Genomic DNA, 15150 nt, shown 5'->3' with positions numbered 1-15150 from the left:
TTGAATAATGGCAGAGGTTTATACAATTGTACTGTTAAATATTGAATTTCCCCAACTTGTATTAGCAGCCAGTTTGTTTCACTGTGTATCATGTTGCTATAAAGAAACTACCATGTAAGGTCCTTTAAAAACTTTCATTCCATTCCATTAGCTTTAAAATCTTTTTAAGAGAGGATGGTATTTTGGGCCTTGAAAAAAGTCTCTGGGAGCCTAGATTTCTGGTGAAGATGGTGTCATTAAGTTCACACTTGGAAGAAAGAGACATAATCTATGGCTCCAAAGAGATCAATAATATATGAAATATATATATTTTTAAAAAGTCTTAGCTCAGGACTCCTGGGTGGCTCAGTCAATTAGGCATCTGCCTCTGGCTCAGGTCATGATCCCAGGATCCTGGGATCGAGTCCGCATCAGGCTCCTTGCTCAGCAGGGAGCCTGCTTCTCCCTCTCCCTCTGCCTGCTGCTCCCCCTGCTTGTGCCACCCCCTGCAAATAAATAAAATTTTAAAAAATAAAAATAAAATAAAAATAAAAAGACTTATCTGGACTCAAAAACAAGCTAACATCTCTGTGGAGCAGAAATGGAACAAAAATGGAGAGTGTGGAGTGAAGTCCCTGACCTGCTGGACTCCTGGTCGAGAAGCCGGGGGGCAGAGGCAGTGTGGAGAGTGGCTCTGCTGGCTAATGGAACTAAAAGTACTTGAAGTGAGATGAGTGGCCTGATCTAGGTCTCTTTAAAATCAGAGCATGGGCATCTGTAAGGTTGGTAGTTGTCTTCTCTGCTTCATGAAAGACCTCACAAAGATTTAAAGAGAGACTCGCAGAGTTGCCACCTGCTGCTCGGTTCTAAGGGACCCATTCACTTAGCCCTGGAGTTGTGTAGCCATACAACCTGCAGCATCCTTCCATGGCTTTGCAGACACAACTCAGGCTTCTCACTGAAAGCACTCTTCGAATTTTTGTTTCAAGTAAAAATTGGCTGATTCCTGAGAGCAGTTTTGCTTCTACAGACTTCTCAAGTCAAGTCTTGTCAAGAATACAAGAGAGACACAGTGAGAGAGGGAACACAAGCAGGGGGAGTGGGAGGGGGAGAAGCAGTCTTCCCTTGGAGCAGGGAGCCCGATGCAGGGCTCGATCCCAGGACCCTGGGATCATGACCTGAGCCGAAAGCAGACGCTCAACGACTGAGCCACCCAGGCGCCCCTAAAAGATGAAACTGTTTATTTTAACATAACCATGGTAGCATTTCACATTTCTCTAGTTGTTTCCTAAATTATATCTTTCTATGATAACACGTCCCACTTCTCCAGTTATTTTCTAAATACATATTTATATAGTCGGTTTGTTTATGTCAGGAAACAAAGTTTCACATTGCATTTAGTTAATTTGTCTTCTCAGTGTTTTTTTTTTAATTTTATTTTACTATGTTATGTTAGTCACCATATTATGTTATGTTAGTCATTAGTTTTTGATGTAGTGTTCCATGATTCACTGTTTGCGTATAATACCCAGTGTTCCGTGCAGTACGTGCCCTCTTTAATACCATCACCACAGTAACCCATCCCCCCCATAAAACCCTCAATTTGTTTCTCAGAGTCCATAGTCTCTCATAGTTCGTCTCCCCCTCCTATTTCCCCCCCTTCATTTTTCCCTTCCTACTATCTTCTTTTCTCTTTTTAACATATAATGTATTATTTATTTCAGAGGTACAGGTCTGTGATTCATCAGTCTTACACAATTCACAGCACTCACCATAGCATACACCCTCCCCAGTGTTCATCACCCAGCCACCCCCATCCCTCCCACCCCCCACCACTCCAGCAACCCTCAGTTTGTTTCCTGAGATTAAGAGTCTTATGGTTTGTCTCCCTCTCTGGTTTCATCTTGTTTCATTTTTTCCACTCTTCCCCTATGCTCCTCCCTTCCCCTATGTTTCTCAAATTCCTCATATGAGTGAGATCATATGATACTTCTCTTTCTCTGATTGACTTATTTCACTTAGCGTAATACCCTCTAGTTCCATCCATGTCATTGCAAATAGCAAGATTTTGTTTTTTTGATGGCTATATAATATTCCATTGTGTGTGTGTGTGTGTGTGTGTGTGTATACACATATGTATACATGTATATATGTACATATATATATATGTATATATATATATACACACACACACACACCACAACTTCTTTATCCATTCATCTGTTGGTGGACATCTTGGCTCTTTCCATAGTTTGGCTATTGTGGACATTGCTGCTATAAACATTGGGGTGCATGTACCCCTTCAGATCACTACATTTGTATCTTTGGGGTAAATACCCAGTAGTGCAATTGCTGGGTCATAGGGTAGCTCTATTTTCAGCTTTTTGAGGAACCTCCATACTGTTTTCCAGAGTGGCTGCACCAGCTTGCATTCCCACCAACAGTATAGGAGGGCTCCCCTTTCTCCGCATCCTCGCCAACACCTGTCGTTTCCTGACTTGTTAATTTTAGCCATTCTTACTGGTGTGAGGTGGTATCTCATGGAGGTTTTGATTTGGATTTCCCTGATGCCGAGCGATGTTGAGCACTTTTTCATGTGTCTGTTGGCCATTTGGATGTCTTTGTTGCAGAAATGTCTGTTCATGTCTTCTGCCCATTTCTTGATTGGATTATTTGTTCTTTAGGTGTTCAGGTGTTTAGTTGTTCTTAGGTGTTTAGGTGTTCTTAGGTGTTCTTTGAGTTTGATAAGTTCTTTATAGATTTGGATACTAGCCCTTTATCTGATATGTCATTTGCAAATATCTTCTCCCATTCTGTCGGTTGTCTTTGGTTTTGTTGACTATTTCCTTTGCTGTGCAAAAGCTTTTTATCTTGATGAAGTCCCAATAGTTCATTTTTGCCCTTGCTTCCCTTGCCTTTGGCAGTGTGTCTAGGAAGAAGTTGCTGCGGCTGAGGTCAAAGAGGTTGCTGCCTGTGTTCTCCTCTAGGATTTTGATGGATTCCTGTCTCACACTGAGGTCTTTCATCCATTTTGAGTCTATTTTTGTGTGTGGTGTAAGGAACTGGTCCCCTTTCATTCTTCTGCATGTGGCTGTCCAATTTTCCCAACACCATTTGTTGAAGAGACTGTCTTTTTTCCATTGGACATTCTTTCCTGCTTTGTCGAAGATTAGTTGACCATAGAGTTGAGGGTCCATTTCTGGGCTCTCTATTCTGTTCCATTAATCGATGTGTCTGTTTTTATGCCAGTACCATACTGTCTTGATGGTTACGGCTTTGTAATAGAGCTTGAAGTCCGGAATTGTGATGTCACCAGCTTTACTTTTCTTTTTCAACATTCCTCTGGCTATTCGGGGTCTTTTCTTTTTCCATACAAAATTTAGGATTATTTGTTCCATTTCTTTGAAAAAAGTTGATGGTATTTTGATAGGGATTGCATTAAATGTATAAATTGCTCTAGGTAGCATAGACATTTTCACAATATTTGTTCTTCCAATCCATGAGCATGGAATATATTTCCATTTCTTTGTGTCTTCCTCAATTTCTTTCATGAGTATTTTATAGTTTTCTGAGTACAGATCCTTTGCCTCTTTGGTTAGATTTATTCCTAGGTATCTTATGGTTTTGGGTGCAATTGTAAATGGGATCAACTCCTTAATTTCTCTTTCTTCTGTCTTGGTGGTGGTGTATAGAAATGCAACTGATTTCTGTGGGTTGATTTTATATCCTGCCACTTTACTGAATTCCTGTATGAGTTCTAGCAGTTTTGGGATGGAATCTTTTGGGTTTTCCACATAAAGTATCATATCATCTGCAAAGAATGAGAGTTTGACTTTTTCTTTGCCGATTCAGATGCCTTTTATTTCTTTTTGTTGTCTGATTGCTGAGGCTAGGACTTCTAGTACTTTGTTGAATAGCAATGGTGATAGTGGACATCCCTGCTGTGTTCCTGGCCTTAGGGGAAAAGGTTGTAGTTTTTCCCCATTGAGAATGATATTCGCTGTGGGTTTTTCATAGATGGCTTTTATGATATTGAGGTATGTACCCTCCCTATCCCTACACTCTGAAGAGTTTTAATCAAGAGAGGATGCTATACTTTGTCAAATGCTTTTTCTGCATCTGTTGAGAGGATCATATGGTTCTTGTTCTTTTTTTTTTTAAAGATTTTTTATTTATTTATTCACGAGAGACAGAGAGAGAGAGAGAGAGAGAGAGGCAGAGGGAGAAGCAAGCTCCCAAGGAGCAGGGAGCCCGATGCGGGACTCAATCCCAGGACCCTGGGAACATGACCTGAGCCGAAGGCAGACACCTAACCATCTGAGCCACCCAGGTGCCCTTGTTCTTTCTTTTATTAATGTATTGTATCACATTGACTGATGTGCAGATCTTGAACCAACCTTGCAGCCCAGGAATAAATCCCAGTTGGTTGTGGTGAATAATCCTTTTAATGTGATGTTGGATCCTATTGACTAGTATTTTGGTGAGAATTTTTATATCTATGTTCATCAGGGATATTGGTCTGGAATTCTCCTTTGTGATGGGGTCTTTGTCTGGTTTTTGGATCAAGGTAATGCTGGCCTCATAAAATGAGTTTGGAAGTTTTCCTTCCATTTCTATTTTTTGGAACAGTTTCAGAAGAATAGGTATTAATTCTTCTTTAAATGTTTGGTAGAAATCCCCTGGGAAGCCATCTGGCCCTGGTCTCTTGTTTGTTAGGAGATTTTTGATTCCTGCTTCAATTTCCTTACTGGTTATCGGTCTGTTCAGGTTTTCTATTTCTTCCTGGTCCAGTTTTGGTAGTTTATACGTCGTAGGAATGCATCCATTTCTTCCAGATGGTCTAATTTGCTGGCATATAGTTGCTCATAATACGTTCTTATAATTGTTTGTATTCCTTTGGTGTTGGTTGTGATCTCTCTTCTTTCATTCATGATTTTATTTATTTGGGTCCTTTCTCTTTTCTTTTTTGTAAGTCTGGCCAAGGGTTTATCAATCTTATTAATTCTTTCAAAGAACCAGCTTCTAGGTTCGTTGATCTGTTCTACTGCTCTTTTGGTTTCTATTTCATTGATTTCTCCTCTGATCTTTATTATTTCTCTTCTCCTGCTGGGTTTAGGCTTTATTTGCTGTTCTTTCTCCAGCTCCTTTAGGTATAGGGTTAGGTTGTGTATTTGAGACCTTTCTTGTTTCTTGAGAAAGGCTTGTATCGCTATATACTTTCCTCTTAGGACTGCCTTTGCTGCATCCCAAAGATTTTGAATAGTTGTGTTTTCATTTTCATTGGTTTCCATGAATTTTTAAAATTCTTCTTTAATTTCCTGGTTGACCCATTCATTCTTTAGTAGGATGCTCTTTAACCTCTATGTATTTGAGTTCTTTCCGACTTTCCTCTTGTGATTGAGTTCTAGTTTCAAAGCATTGTGGTCCAGAAATATGCAGGGAATGATCCCAATCTTTTGGTATCAGTTGAGACCTGATTTGTGGCCTAGGAAGTGATCTGTTCTGGCGAATGTTCCATGGGCACTAGAGAAGAATGTGTATTCTGTTGCTTTGGGATGGAATGTTCTGAATATATCTGTGAAGTCCATTTGGTCCAGTGTGTCATTTAAAGTCTATTTCCTTGTTGATCTTTTGCTTAGATGATCTCTCCATTTCAGTGAGGGGGGTGTTAAAGTCCCCTACTATTATTGTATTGCTTTCAATGTGTTTCTTTGATTTTGTTATTAATTGGCTGCTCCCACGTTAGGGGCATAGATATTTACAATTGTTAGATCTTCCTGTTGGATAGACCCTTTAAGTAGGATATAGTGTCCTTCCTCATCTCTTATTCTAGTCTTTGGTTTAAAATCTAATTTCTCTGATATAAGGATTGCCACACCAGCTTTCCTTTGATGTCCATTAGCATGTTAAATTGTTTTTCACCCCCTCACTTTCAATCTGGAGGTGTCTTTGGGTCTAAAATGAGTCTCTTGCAGGCAGCATATTGTTGGGTCTTGTTTTTTTATCCGATCTGATAACCTGTGTCTTTTGATTGGGGCATTTAGCCCATTTACATTCAGGGTAACTATTGAAAGATACAAATTTAGTGCCATAGTATTGCCATAATATTGCCTACAATACACTTTACATAGTATTGTAAGGTGACTCTTACTGTATATTGTCTCTAGTCCTTTCTGGTCTATGTTACTTTTAGGCTCTCTCTTTGCTTAGAGGACCCTTTTCAATATTTCTTGTAGGGCTGGCTTGGTGTTTGCAAATTCTTTTAGTTTTTGTTTGTCCTGGAAGCTTTTTTATCTCTCCTTCTATTTTCAATGACAACCTAGCTGGATATAGTATTCTTGTCTGCATATTTTTCTTGTTTAGTGCCCTGAATATATCATGCCGGTCCTTTCTGGCCTGCCAGGTCTCTGTGGATAGGTCTGCTGCCAATCTAATGTTTCTACCGTTCTCTTCAGTCTTTTTAAATATGAAATAATTTCTTCTCCTTATTTGCTTAAGAAACCAGGTGGTTTGTTCTGCTGAATTTTTCACATTTTCCCATTTGCATCCCTATGGTATGATTCCATTTAACATGTTCGTCTAGCCCCTGTATTTCCTGTAGACTGGTTTTTAAATTTAGAGCCTTGATAAGTATAAAGAACACTTTGTAAGTAATGCTGTGGACTTCCTATTGCATCACATCAAGAGACAACATATGTCTGCTAGATTAATCAATATGCTTAGGTATTGTAAGTCTTGATTCATCAATCATAAAAAAAAAGTCTGAAGAGCTCATTAGGCTTTTACTTTAATATTTTTAGCAGCCATTGATAATACTTGTCTAGAACCATGTTTCATTGGGATTTGCAAAATGGTAATCTTGTAATTCTACCATTCCTTCTGCATTTATTAGCTAAAGTTCTTCCATAAGACACTGCCTTTTCAACCATTTGGTTACTCTGAGGTGAAACAGTTCTGAAGTATTTTCTATATTTTCAAATAATGAGTTGATTTCCCCATGAGTGTTGTTGTCATTGATGATGATGTTATCATTATAAACTTACAGATTTTAACATTTTTGATGTTTCAGTCCATTGCAGTTATTATTCTCTTCAATGCTCAAATGGTCCCGTCTTTGGCTGATTTATCTGTCTATTTATCTATCTATCTATCTTACATATATATACACATACAAACATATATATTAAACTATATCCCACAATATAGTTTAAAATAACAACATCAATATTATTCTGAGAGTATGTTATGAATACTGTTTTAGATTTCTTGTTTTGTTTCTTTAACATAAACAAATCCATATATCACAGGCAGGGCCCACCCCCAACTCCTCAGGACTCCTGTTATTTCTGTGCCTAGCAAGTGCCCCAGAAGCTGCCCCATCTCAGGGTCATGATGGACAGCAAGATGGCGTCTGCCAGCAGGGTCGTTCAGGTAGTGAAACCACATATTCTATTAGTATGGTACTCTGACAGAAGAGACAATTCCTAAACCCAGTGTATCAGAAGTTTTCGGATCAGCAGGACTACCCTCTCACTCTTCTTCAATTTCGCAGCATTTTTTTTTAAGATTTTATTTATTTATTTGAAAGAGAGAGAGAGAGAGAGCACAAGCAGGGGGAGCGGCAGGCAGAGGGAGAAGCAGGCTTACCGAACAGGGAGCCCAATGCAGGGCTCAATCCCAGGACCCTGGGATCATGACCTGAGCTGAAGGCAGACGCTTAATGACTGAGCCCCCCAGGTGCCCCAGTTTCACAGCATTCTAAGGGAAGTAAATCACTAGATTTGCTGATGCATTGGGGTCCACCGGACACTGCATAAATAATAAAAATATTACCTCAGAAATACAGAAGGAAACTTGTATCTCAAAACTTGTATCTCAAAACTTGTATCTCAAGAAGAAATTGAATTTATCTAATGTGGAGTTCCGGAATAATCACTGACAGTATGGCTGCTGTTTGTCATCAGAGAAAAGAATTGTCTTTACAATAAAAGACTTATAAAGTAGCATGTGAGAAATTATACAGTAAACAACATGGATAAATATTCTGTAAAAAAATGAAATATAGAAAATTTAGATGGCTACTTGTTAACTCCCAATATATGTATCTTGGTCAGCTTCTCCGTAAGCTTACCTAATTGTTTATATACTGATTAAAGTATACACTAAAAAAAAAAACAAATCCATATATCTTCATATCCTTCCTTTTATTAGATAAAAGATATTAGACTAGATACATTGTTTTACATCTTGCATTTTCACCTTATACTATATCCTGGAGTTCACTCTATAGATCTTCTTATTTCTTTTTAGAGCTGTATAGTATTCCACCTTGTGAATATACCATAGTTTATTCAGTCTATCACTTATTGATAGACATTTGGGCTGTTTCCAGTCTTTTGCTATTACCAATAGAGCTGTATATAGTAACAATCTTTCATGTGTGTGTTATTTCATGATTTTGCTTGTTTATCTTTTTGATAGAATTCTAGAAGTAAGATTGCTGGGTCAAGGAATATATGTATATGTAATTTTGCTATCTCCATCATGGTGGTAGTTTCGTGGAGATGGGAGTTGAAGAGCAGATAATAAAAGTAATATGCCTTATAGGTATAAGTGCTTTGAAGAAGTACCTTAAAGAAGTTTGACTTTCTCTTTTTATCTTCATACCCTTTCTACAATTGTCACACTATATTTAGAAAGATGCTAACATTTTGAGAGGAATTTAAAGAAATGCTAAGTTCTAGGTACAATTAATCTTTTTTTCTCTACTTTCACCTCTTACTACAATGTCCTACCCATTCTGGTATTGACAAGAGATTAGATAAATTTAACTTGCTCAACATTTTTCTTAATTTGTTGCAGATTGTCCATCAACTTAAGGTTGTTAGCAGATACTGCCAAGTGTTAAAATCCTTACTAGCTTTATTCTGTTATTTTTGTAACAGTTTGACTATCATAAGTAAAATTTTTATTTGTTAGTACTTAGCTTCCTTATGTATTATCTCTATGTTTTAACATAATGGTAATATTTGTGCCCCTCTGTGCAGCTTGACTTCTTCACAGTTGGTGTCTTTACTAATACCTCCCACTCCATTTTAATTTTTTTAATTATTACATCTCTTTTTTTAGAACTTAAATTTATTTATTTATTTATTTTTAAAAAGATTTTATTTATTTGAGAGAGAGAGAGAGTACATGAGAGGAGGGAAGGTCAGAGGGAGAAGCAGAGTCCCCGCTGAGCTCGGAGTCCAATGTGGGACTCGATCCTGGGACTCCAGGATCATGACCTGAGCCGAAGGCAGTCGCTTAACCAACTGAGCCACCCAGGCGCCCTAGAACTTAAATTTAAAAATTTTAAAACCTAGCCCTAAAAAGAGATATTCTTACTGTTTGGGCAGAAATCATAGTCTCTTTCCAACTCCAATATGCCATATATATTTTTTACTATATCTCAATGTTATAGCATTTTTCACCTATTTCTCCATTGTTACATCATTGAGATTGGCTTTCAGGTTAGAAATCTACATTTCTAAGTTTTTTTGTGTCTCTCTTTTGTTGGTTGATTTTTATACCCAAATATGTCATCTTATGCCTAGTTCCTACTGAATTTTTTTTATATGATTAGGTAATCCAGAGTGCATTGAATTTTATGCTTCAAAATCTTGCTAACTTACCTAATTAAAATTCGGATGTATTTTAATGTTGTTTTTTGGTATTTCCTTTTTCCTTGTTTAGGTTCGTAATGTTCTTAATGATGCAGTGGATTTACTGGAATTCCGTGATAGAGTCATTAAAGCATCTTTGAACTACGCACACTTAGTTGTTTCAACGTCTCTTCAATGTTATGTGTTCTCGTAAGCATCTTGCATTTCTTAAAAATTCAGAGTTTTGTCTATGATGAGGAAATTTATTTTCAAGCTTTCCTATCAACATGGTTTGGTTCTAAATTTAATTTTCTTAAAACCTCACTTATCCTGAACTTATTCCCAACCAAAAAGTGACTTAAAAATGAGGTATAAGCAGTGAAAATAAATCTAATAAAGTTTGTGCATCAGAGGTTAATACTCATTTTTATAATAGAAAATACTGTCTCTGAGATAGTGTTTACTCTTACTTTCCTCACAATCCTAAGGAATTTAGTATAAGTTGATTTCAAAGCCCAGAGGAGCAGCTGATAAATGATGGGAAAAGGACCCACCTCACCACTGGAAGAGTGAGGACAGCTAGCAGCCTGACACCAGGCTGAGGGATGTTCAGTAAGGACACAAGGGGGTATTCAGTCTCAGTGTTACAGCCTAGGGTAATCCTGGATGTTCATATTGAAAATCCAGAGTTGCCCAGAAATAAGGAAAGAAAATATATTCAATCTACTTTGTGTTAGAAAGCAGGGAATAATTCAGTACATCCAAGAAACTTGTGCCTAAAACAAATATACTTGGTATTTTTCAAAGTGTAACTCAGTATGTGCTGATAAATGTTGAACTGGCTTTTTGGAAATGAACCAACCAATCTGATTTGCAGTGTTTGCCTATTTTTATAATGTAAATACTTCTACCGAGACTGATTTCAAGATACCAATATGATGTCACTGAAGGCAGAATTGAAAAGAGATGCACAGTAGCAAGCTATTATATAGAATTGCCATCATATAGATACAACAGATGTAAATAATCTCAAGTGCACAGATAATAGTAAAATGTAATAAAATCATCTGGAAGTAATAGGTTTGGAGTACTTACTATCTTTGTTTTGAATATAATTTGCTTAATTATAAGTTTATATAATTTAATTTTAAATAATAGCTCTGTTTGACAGTTGGCTTGCAAAATTCCTGAAAATATACCACTTGGTACAAGCTGGCTCTAAGCATGCCACCAGTTGACGTTTCAACTATCCAGGAAACTCAAGTAACCGCGATGTTACTTTCAAGAGTTGTGAAAGTTAACTATAGTTTTTTATATTCTGTGCTTATCTTTATAACATCATGTGGTTATAGTTTAATCACTGAACATAAAATTGAAGATAAGGACTATATGTGTCTTATTCACAACTGTACACCCAGTACCCAGCACCGTGTTCAACATGTAGTAGGTACTTAATAAAAAAAAAAAATTCTTGGATGAATAAATGAATCAAAAAACAAAGTATAGTGGTATCTTGGATTCCTAAGCCCAGTAATACACAGCACAAAGATATCCAATTTGATTAACAGTAACATTTATTACAACTATATATTAAAAATTCTCACTATGTATAAATCTGCTGCTAATCAGAATCTGCAACTTAGGACAGCTGCCAAGAATTAAATGGGAGAAGCAGAGAAGAGAGGGGACAAAGAAACAGGTGGCTCAATTTAAGTGAAATTTTTTTCTTACATGAAGGAGAAGGAGCAACAGTAAGACTCTGGGAAAAGTCAAGAAAGATACCAAGTTACACAGTTGCTATATAGGGGAGGGATTATAGAATGTGAAGAAATTTCACAATTACTTAGTGCACATAGTCATTTGAATAATTTTCATGGACTTGAGAAAAAATAGAGAAGATCTCTTCAATTTCGGGTTTGTTTGAAGAAAGGTAGGGCTCTTAACCACCCCAAGTGATGGGTTTGTTCTGCTTGTTTTAGTGGCAATGACATACTTGAATCCATAGGATTAGTATCATGTGTTACTTGTATTAGAGGGGTTGCTTTTTAAAATACTCAAAAGTTTAGCAGCTGTGATTTAATTTTTTTTGTCACTCTACTTTTCACATACTAGTTAATATGTGGCAAAATATAAGATTGCTTTTCTTCTTTTCTGGTTTAGTCTTGCCTGCCCTCTCTTGTCAAGACATTTATTAAGGTACAAAATATTCATGAAAGTGAAATACCATGGAGCAGTAGTGGGAATGAGGTAGTGCTGAGACCTATTTTCACCAAAATATATTTCATTAAATTAAAAAACCTACTAGTGTTTTTATTTTCTTTATTTATGTATTAAAGATTTTATTTTTAAGTGATCTCTACACCCAATGTGGGGCTCAAACTCACAGCTCCGAGATCAAGTCGCATCCTCTACCGACTGAGCCAGCCAGAGGCCCCAAAAAACCTACTAGTATTTTAGATAACAACAACTATCGTTTATTGGGCACTATTATACTGTCTGTTATGGTCCTGGTCTAATTTACCCGGTGTGTTGAGTAGTATTATTCCCATTTTACAAGATGAAGAAACTAAAGGACACACAGAGTATTTAAGTAACTCACCGTAGGTCAAATTACTGGGGTTTGACTCCTAGTTCTTAATAACTGTTACCCCTTTTTTAGTAATAAAAATACAATTTTTAAAACAAGTATGTAAGCAATATAGTGGTTTATATGAAAAGAAGTTCCAGAAAAAGTAAATAATACGTAAGTATTCTATGTTAAATTTTCATTTGATTTTTCAAATAATTGTATAGAAAAATACCCTTGCTCTATTCACCAATGTGGTTTAGGGAGTTTATATTTCCATGACAGGTATATATATCCCAGTTGTCATAAATATCAGATGTTTTGCAAGGGGACATTTAAAAAACCTCACAATCACTATTATCAAAGAATGAAGGTTAATTCTAATGACTACATAAATGAAGCATGCTATATCTTTTCTAAAGCATAAAGCACATACCTTTATCATACCTGTGAATACCAGGCTTACTAATTATTAGTGTTTTATTCATTGTTTCACTTTGTGCATGCATTTACTTACTGAAGCGGGTGCCAGACTCTTTGCATTAGCCAGTATTAATTTCCCACCAGTATGTCCACTTACTGCATCCTTCCTCTTCCTGCACTTTCTGGATCTGCATATGAGATTTAATCTGATTTAAAGAATTGGTTTCGTGAAAATAATTGAGAGGAATTCAGAATATTTAAGAGTAGTAAAACATTTTAAACTGTGAAACTTTGATGATTTGGGGTGGGTTTTCAGTTTGTAAATGTTCTCTCCCTTTTTCCTATCTTTGAATCATATTACACTATAGAAACCAAAAGAGTTATTTGTTCATTTATTTATCCACTTATTCAATAAGCATGGTCATAGCTTACGTTTATATAGTACTTTACAGTTTACAGAATGCTTCACAGAAATCTTCATTTGGACTAACAGTAACATTGGGAGACCTGTAGGAAAAATGCTCATGTTCATAACATTATTGTTATTATAGTTGTTCAGTATCTCATTATATAAGAGGCAGTTAGCTAGACGCTTTAGGTGAGTCTCCTTATTATATAAGAGGCAGTTAGCTAGACACTTTAGGTGAGTCACCATTATCTCCATTTTACAAGTAAAGAAACTGATGCTTAGGAGGTTAAACTTATTAAGAGCATATGGCCGACAGGTGGTGAAACCAGATCGCTAATCCTTGGCTAGCCAAAAATGTGTCCTTTCTTTACCAAGCCATACTGCTACTATTTATCAGATGAGAAACATAAGATGACTTGCCCAAATCACAGAGCTAATAAATGACAGAACTTGCACTTAGGATTCCCCAATTCACATATTGTGATACCTAGAATAAACATTTGTTGAACGTTTCCTATTAAATACTTATTACTTACAGTTTGATTTCTGCTCAGGGATACAGACATGTAAATGAATGATTTCAGAACAATGTGCCTAGTGCTATCATATAAATATATACAGTTACAGTGAAACTGATGACACTTTTTATAATGAATACTTATCTATTTATTAAAAAGTATTTGGTATTTTAAATGTTAATAAATATCCATTTTATTTATCTTTTAGTACGAAAAACTGGAATACACCACTTATATTTGATCTTAAAGAAGGAACTGTTAGTTTAATTCTGCAGGCAGAAAGGTATGTGTTTATCATGTTTGACTATTGAATATGGGGTTAAAATATTTCAGATTGCAGTAAAGCACTCTTTAAAGCATGCCACTTACAGAATGGTACGTTAGTCATTTGGAATCAGTCTGTTTCTATTTATTTTTTTTTTAAGACTTTATTTATTCCTTTGACAGAGAGAGAGCACAAACAGGGCGTGGGAGAGGGAGAAGCAGGCTCCCCACTGAGTAGGGAGCCCGATGTGGGGCTTGATCCCAGGGCCCTGGGATCATGACCTGAGCTGAAGGCAGTTGCTTAACCAACTGAGCCACCCAGGCACCCCTGTTTCTATTTATTTTAAAGGAAAAAAGTAAGAATAAGCTATTAGGTCAATGGTTCTGAAGCTTGTTGGTCTCAGAATTTCTTTACCTTCTTTTTTTTTTTTTTTTTTTTTAGTAGGTACACGTCCAGTGTGAAGCCCAGTGCGGAGCTTGAACCCATGACCCTGAGATCAAGACCTGAGCTGAGATCCAGAGTCAGATGCTTAACTGACTGAGCCACCAAGGCACCCCTCTCTACACTCTTAAAAAAAGTTCTTGAGGGTTATATATAGATTATATGTCTCAGCATTTACTATACTAAAAATTTAAATTGAGAAATATAAAAGGTATTCATTTATTGAGAATGATGAGACTAACTTTATTATAAGTAAATATCAAAGTAGTGATCTGAGAGAATGAGAGGGGTTGGGTCACCTGGGTGGCTCAGTCAGTTAAGCTTCTGACTTCAGCTCAGGTCATGATCTCAGGGCTCTGGGATCAAGCCCCACATTGGGCTCTGCACTCAGTGGGGAGTCTGCTTCTCCCTCTCCTTCTGTCCCTCCCCCATCTCATGTCCCCTTCTCTCTCTCTCTCAAATAAATAAAATCTTAAAAAAAAAAAAAAGAAACAGGGGAGTTACTATGAGATCATTGTGACCTCAGGGCCCTTATTTTTTATTCTGTTCTGTTTTTGTCTTTGGTTTTAAATATTTAAAACACATTGATTTTATGAGCCACTACGTGGCTGTGACCTGAAGTTTGAAAAATAATATTCTTTACCCACGCCTTCGGTGTGTACAGGACGATGAAACTCCAGGCCAACAAACTGGAGTAAAGTGGGAATAGCTATTCCTCAAGAACCCACACTTTCCCATAAAAACTGTCATCAATCAGTCTATCAAGTACAGTGATATCCTACTGAATCAGAGGTCAGTCTTAGAAAGCTACAACCCAAAACCAGGAATAAAGTTTGAAAATAGAATCAACAATTGCCTAAAATAGCTACCCATGAAATCTTTGCACGAAAACCATGTATTTTATT

General features: G+C 36.8%; 1 protein-coding gene across 2 annotated transcripts in view; it reads left to right on the top strand.

Annotated features, from left to right (window-relative positions):
* IFT80 (intraflagellar transport 80) overlaps positions 1-15150 on the top strand; it is a 123335-nt gene that overhangs the window by 74378 nt on the left and 33807 nt on the right. For both annotated transcript variants that reach the window (XM_027587646.1, XM_027587645.1), the window contains exons 10-11: positions 9715-9833; positions 13748-13822. In XM_027587646.1, the coding sequence (XP_027443447.1) occupies positions 9715-9833; positions 13748-13822 (194 nt within the window). The remainder of the gene's footprint in view (positions 1-9714; positions 9834-13747; positions 13823-15150) is intronic.

This window comes from Zalophus californianus, chromosome 1 (assembly GCF_009762305.2).
Source record: "Zalophus californianus isolate mZalCal1 chromosome 1, mZalCal1.pri.v2, whole genome shotgun sequence".
In the NCBI taxonomy this organism is placed as follows: domain Eukaryota; kingdom Metazoa; phylum Chordata; class Mammalia; order Carnivora; family Otariidae; genus Zalophus; species Zalophus californianus.
Note: the sequence above shows the minus strand (reverse complement) of the source record. Positions and strands in the feature narration are given on the sequence as shown.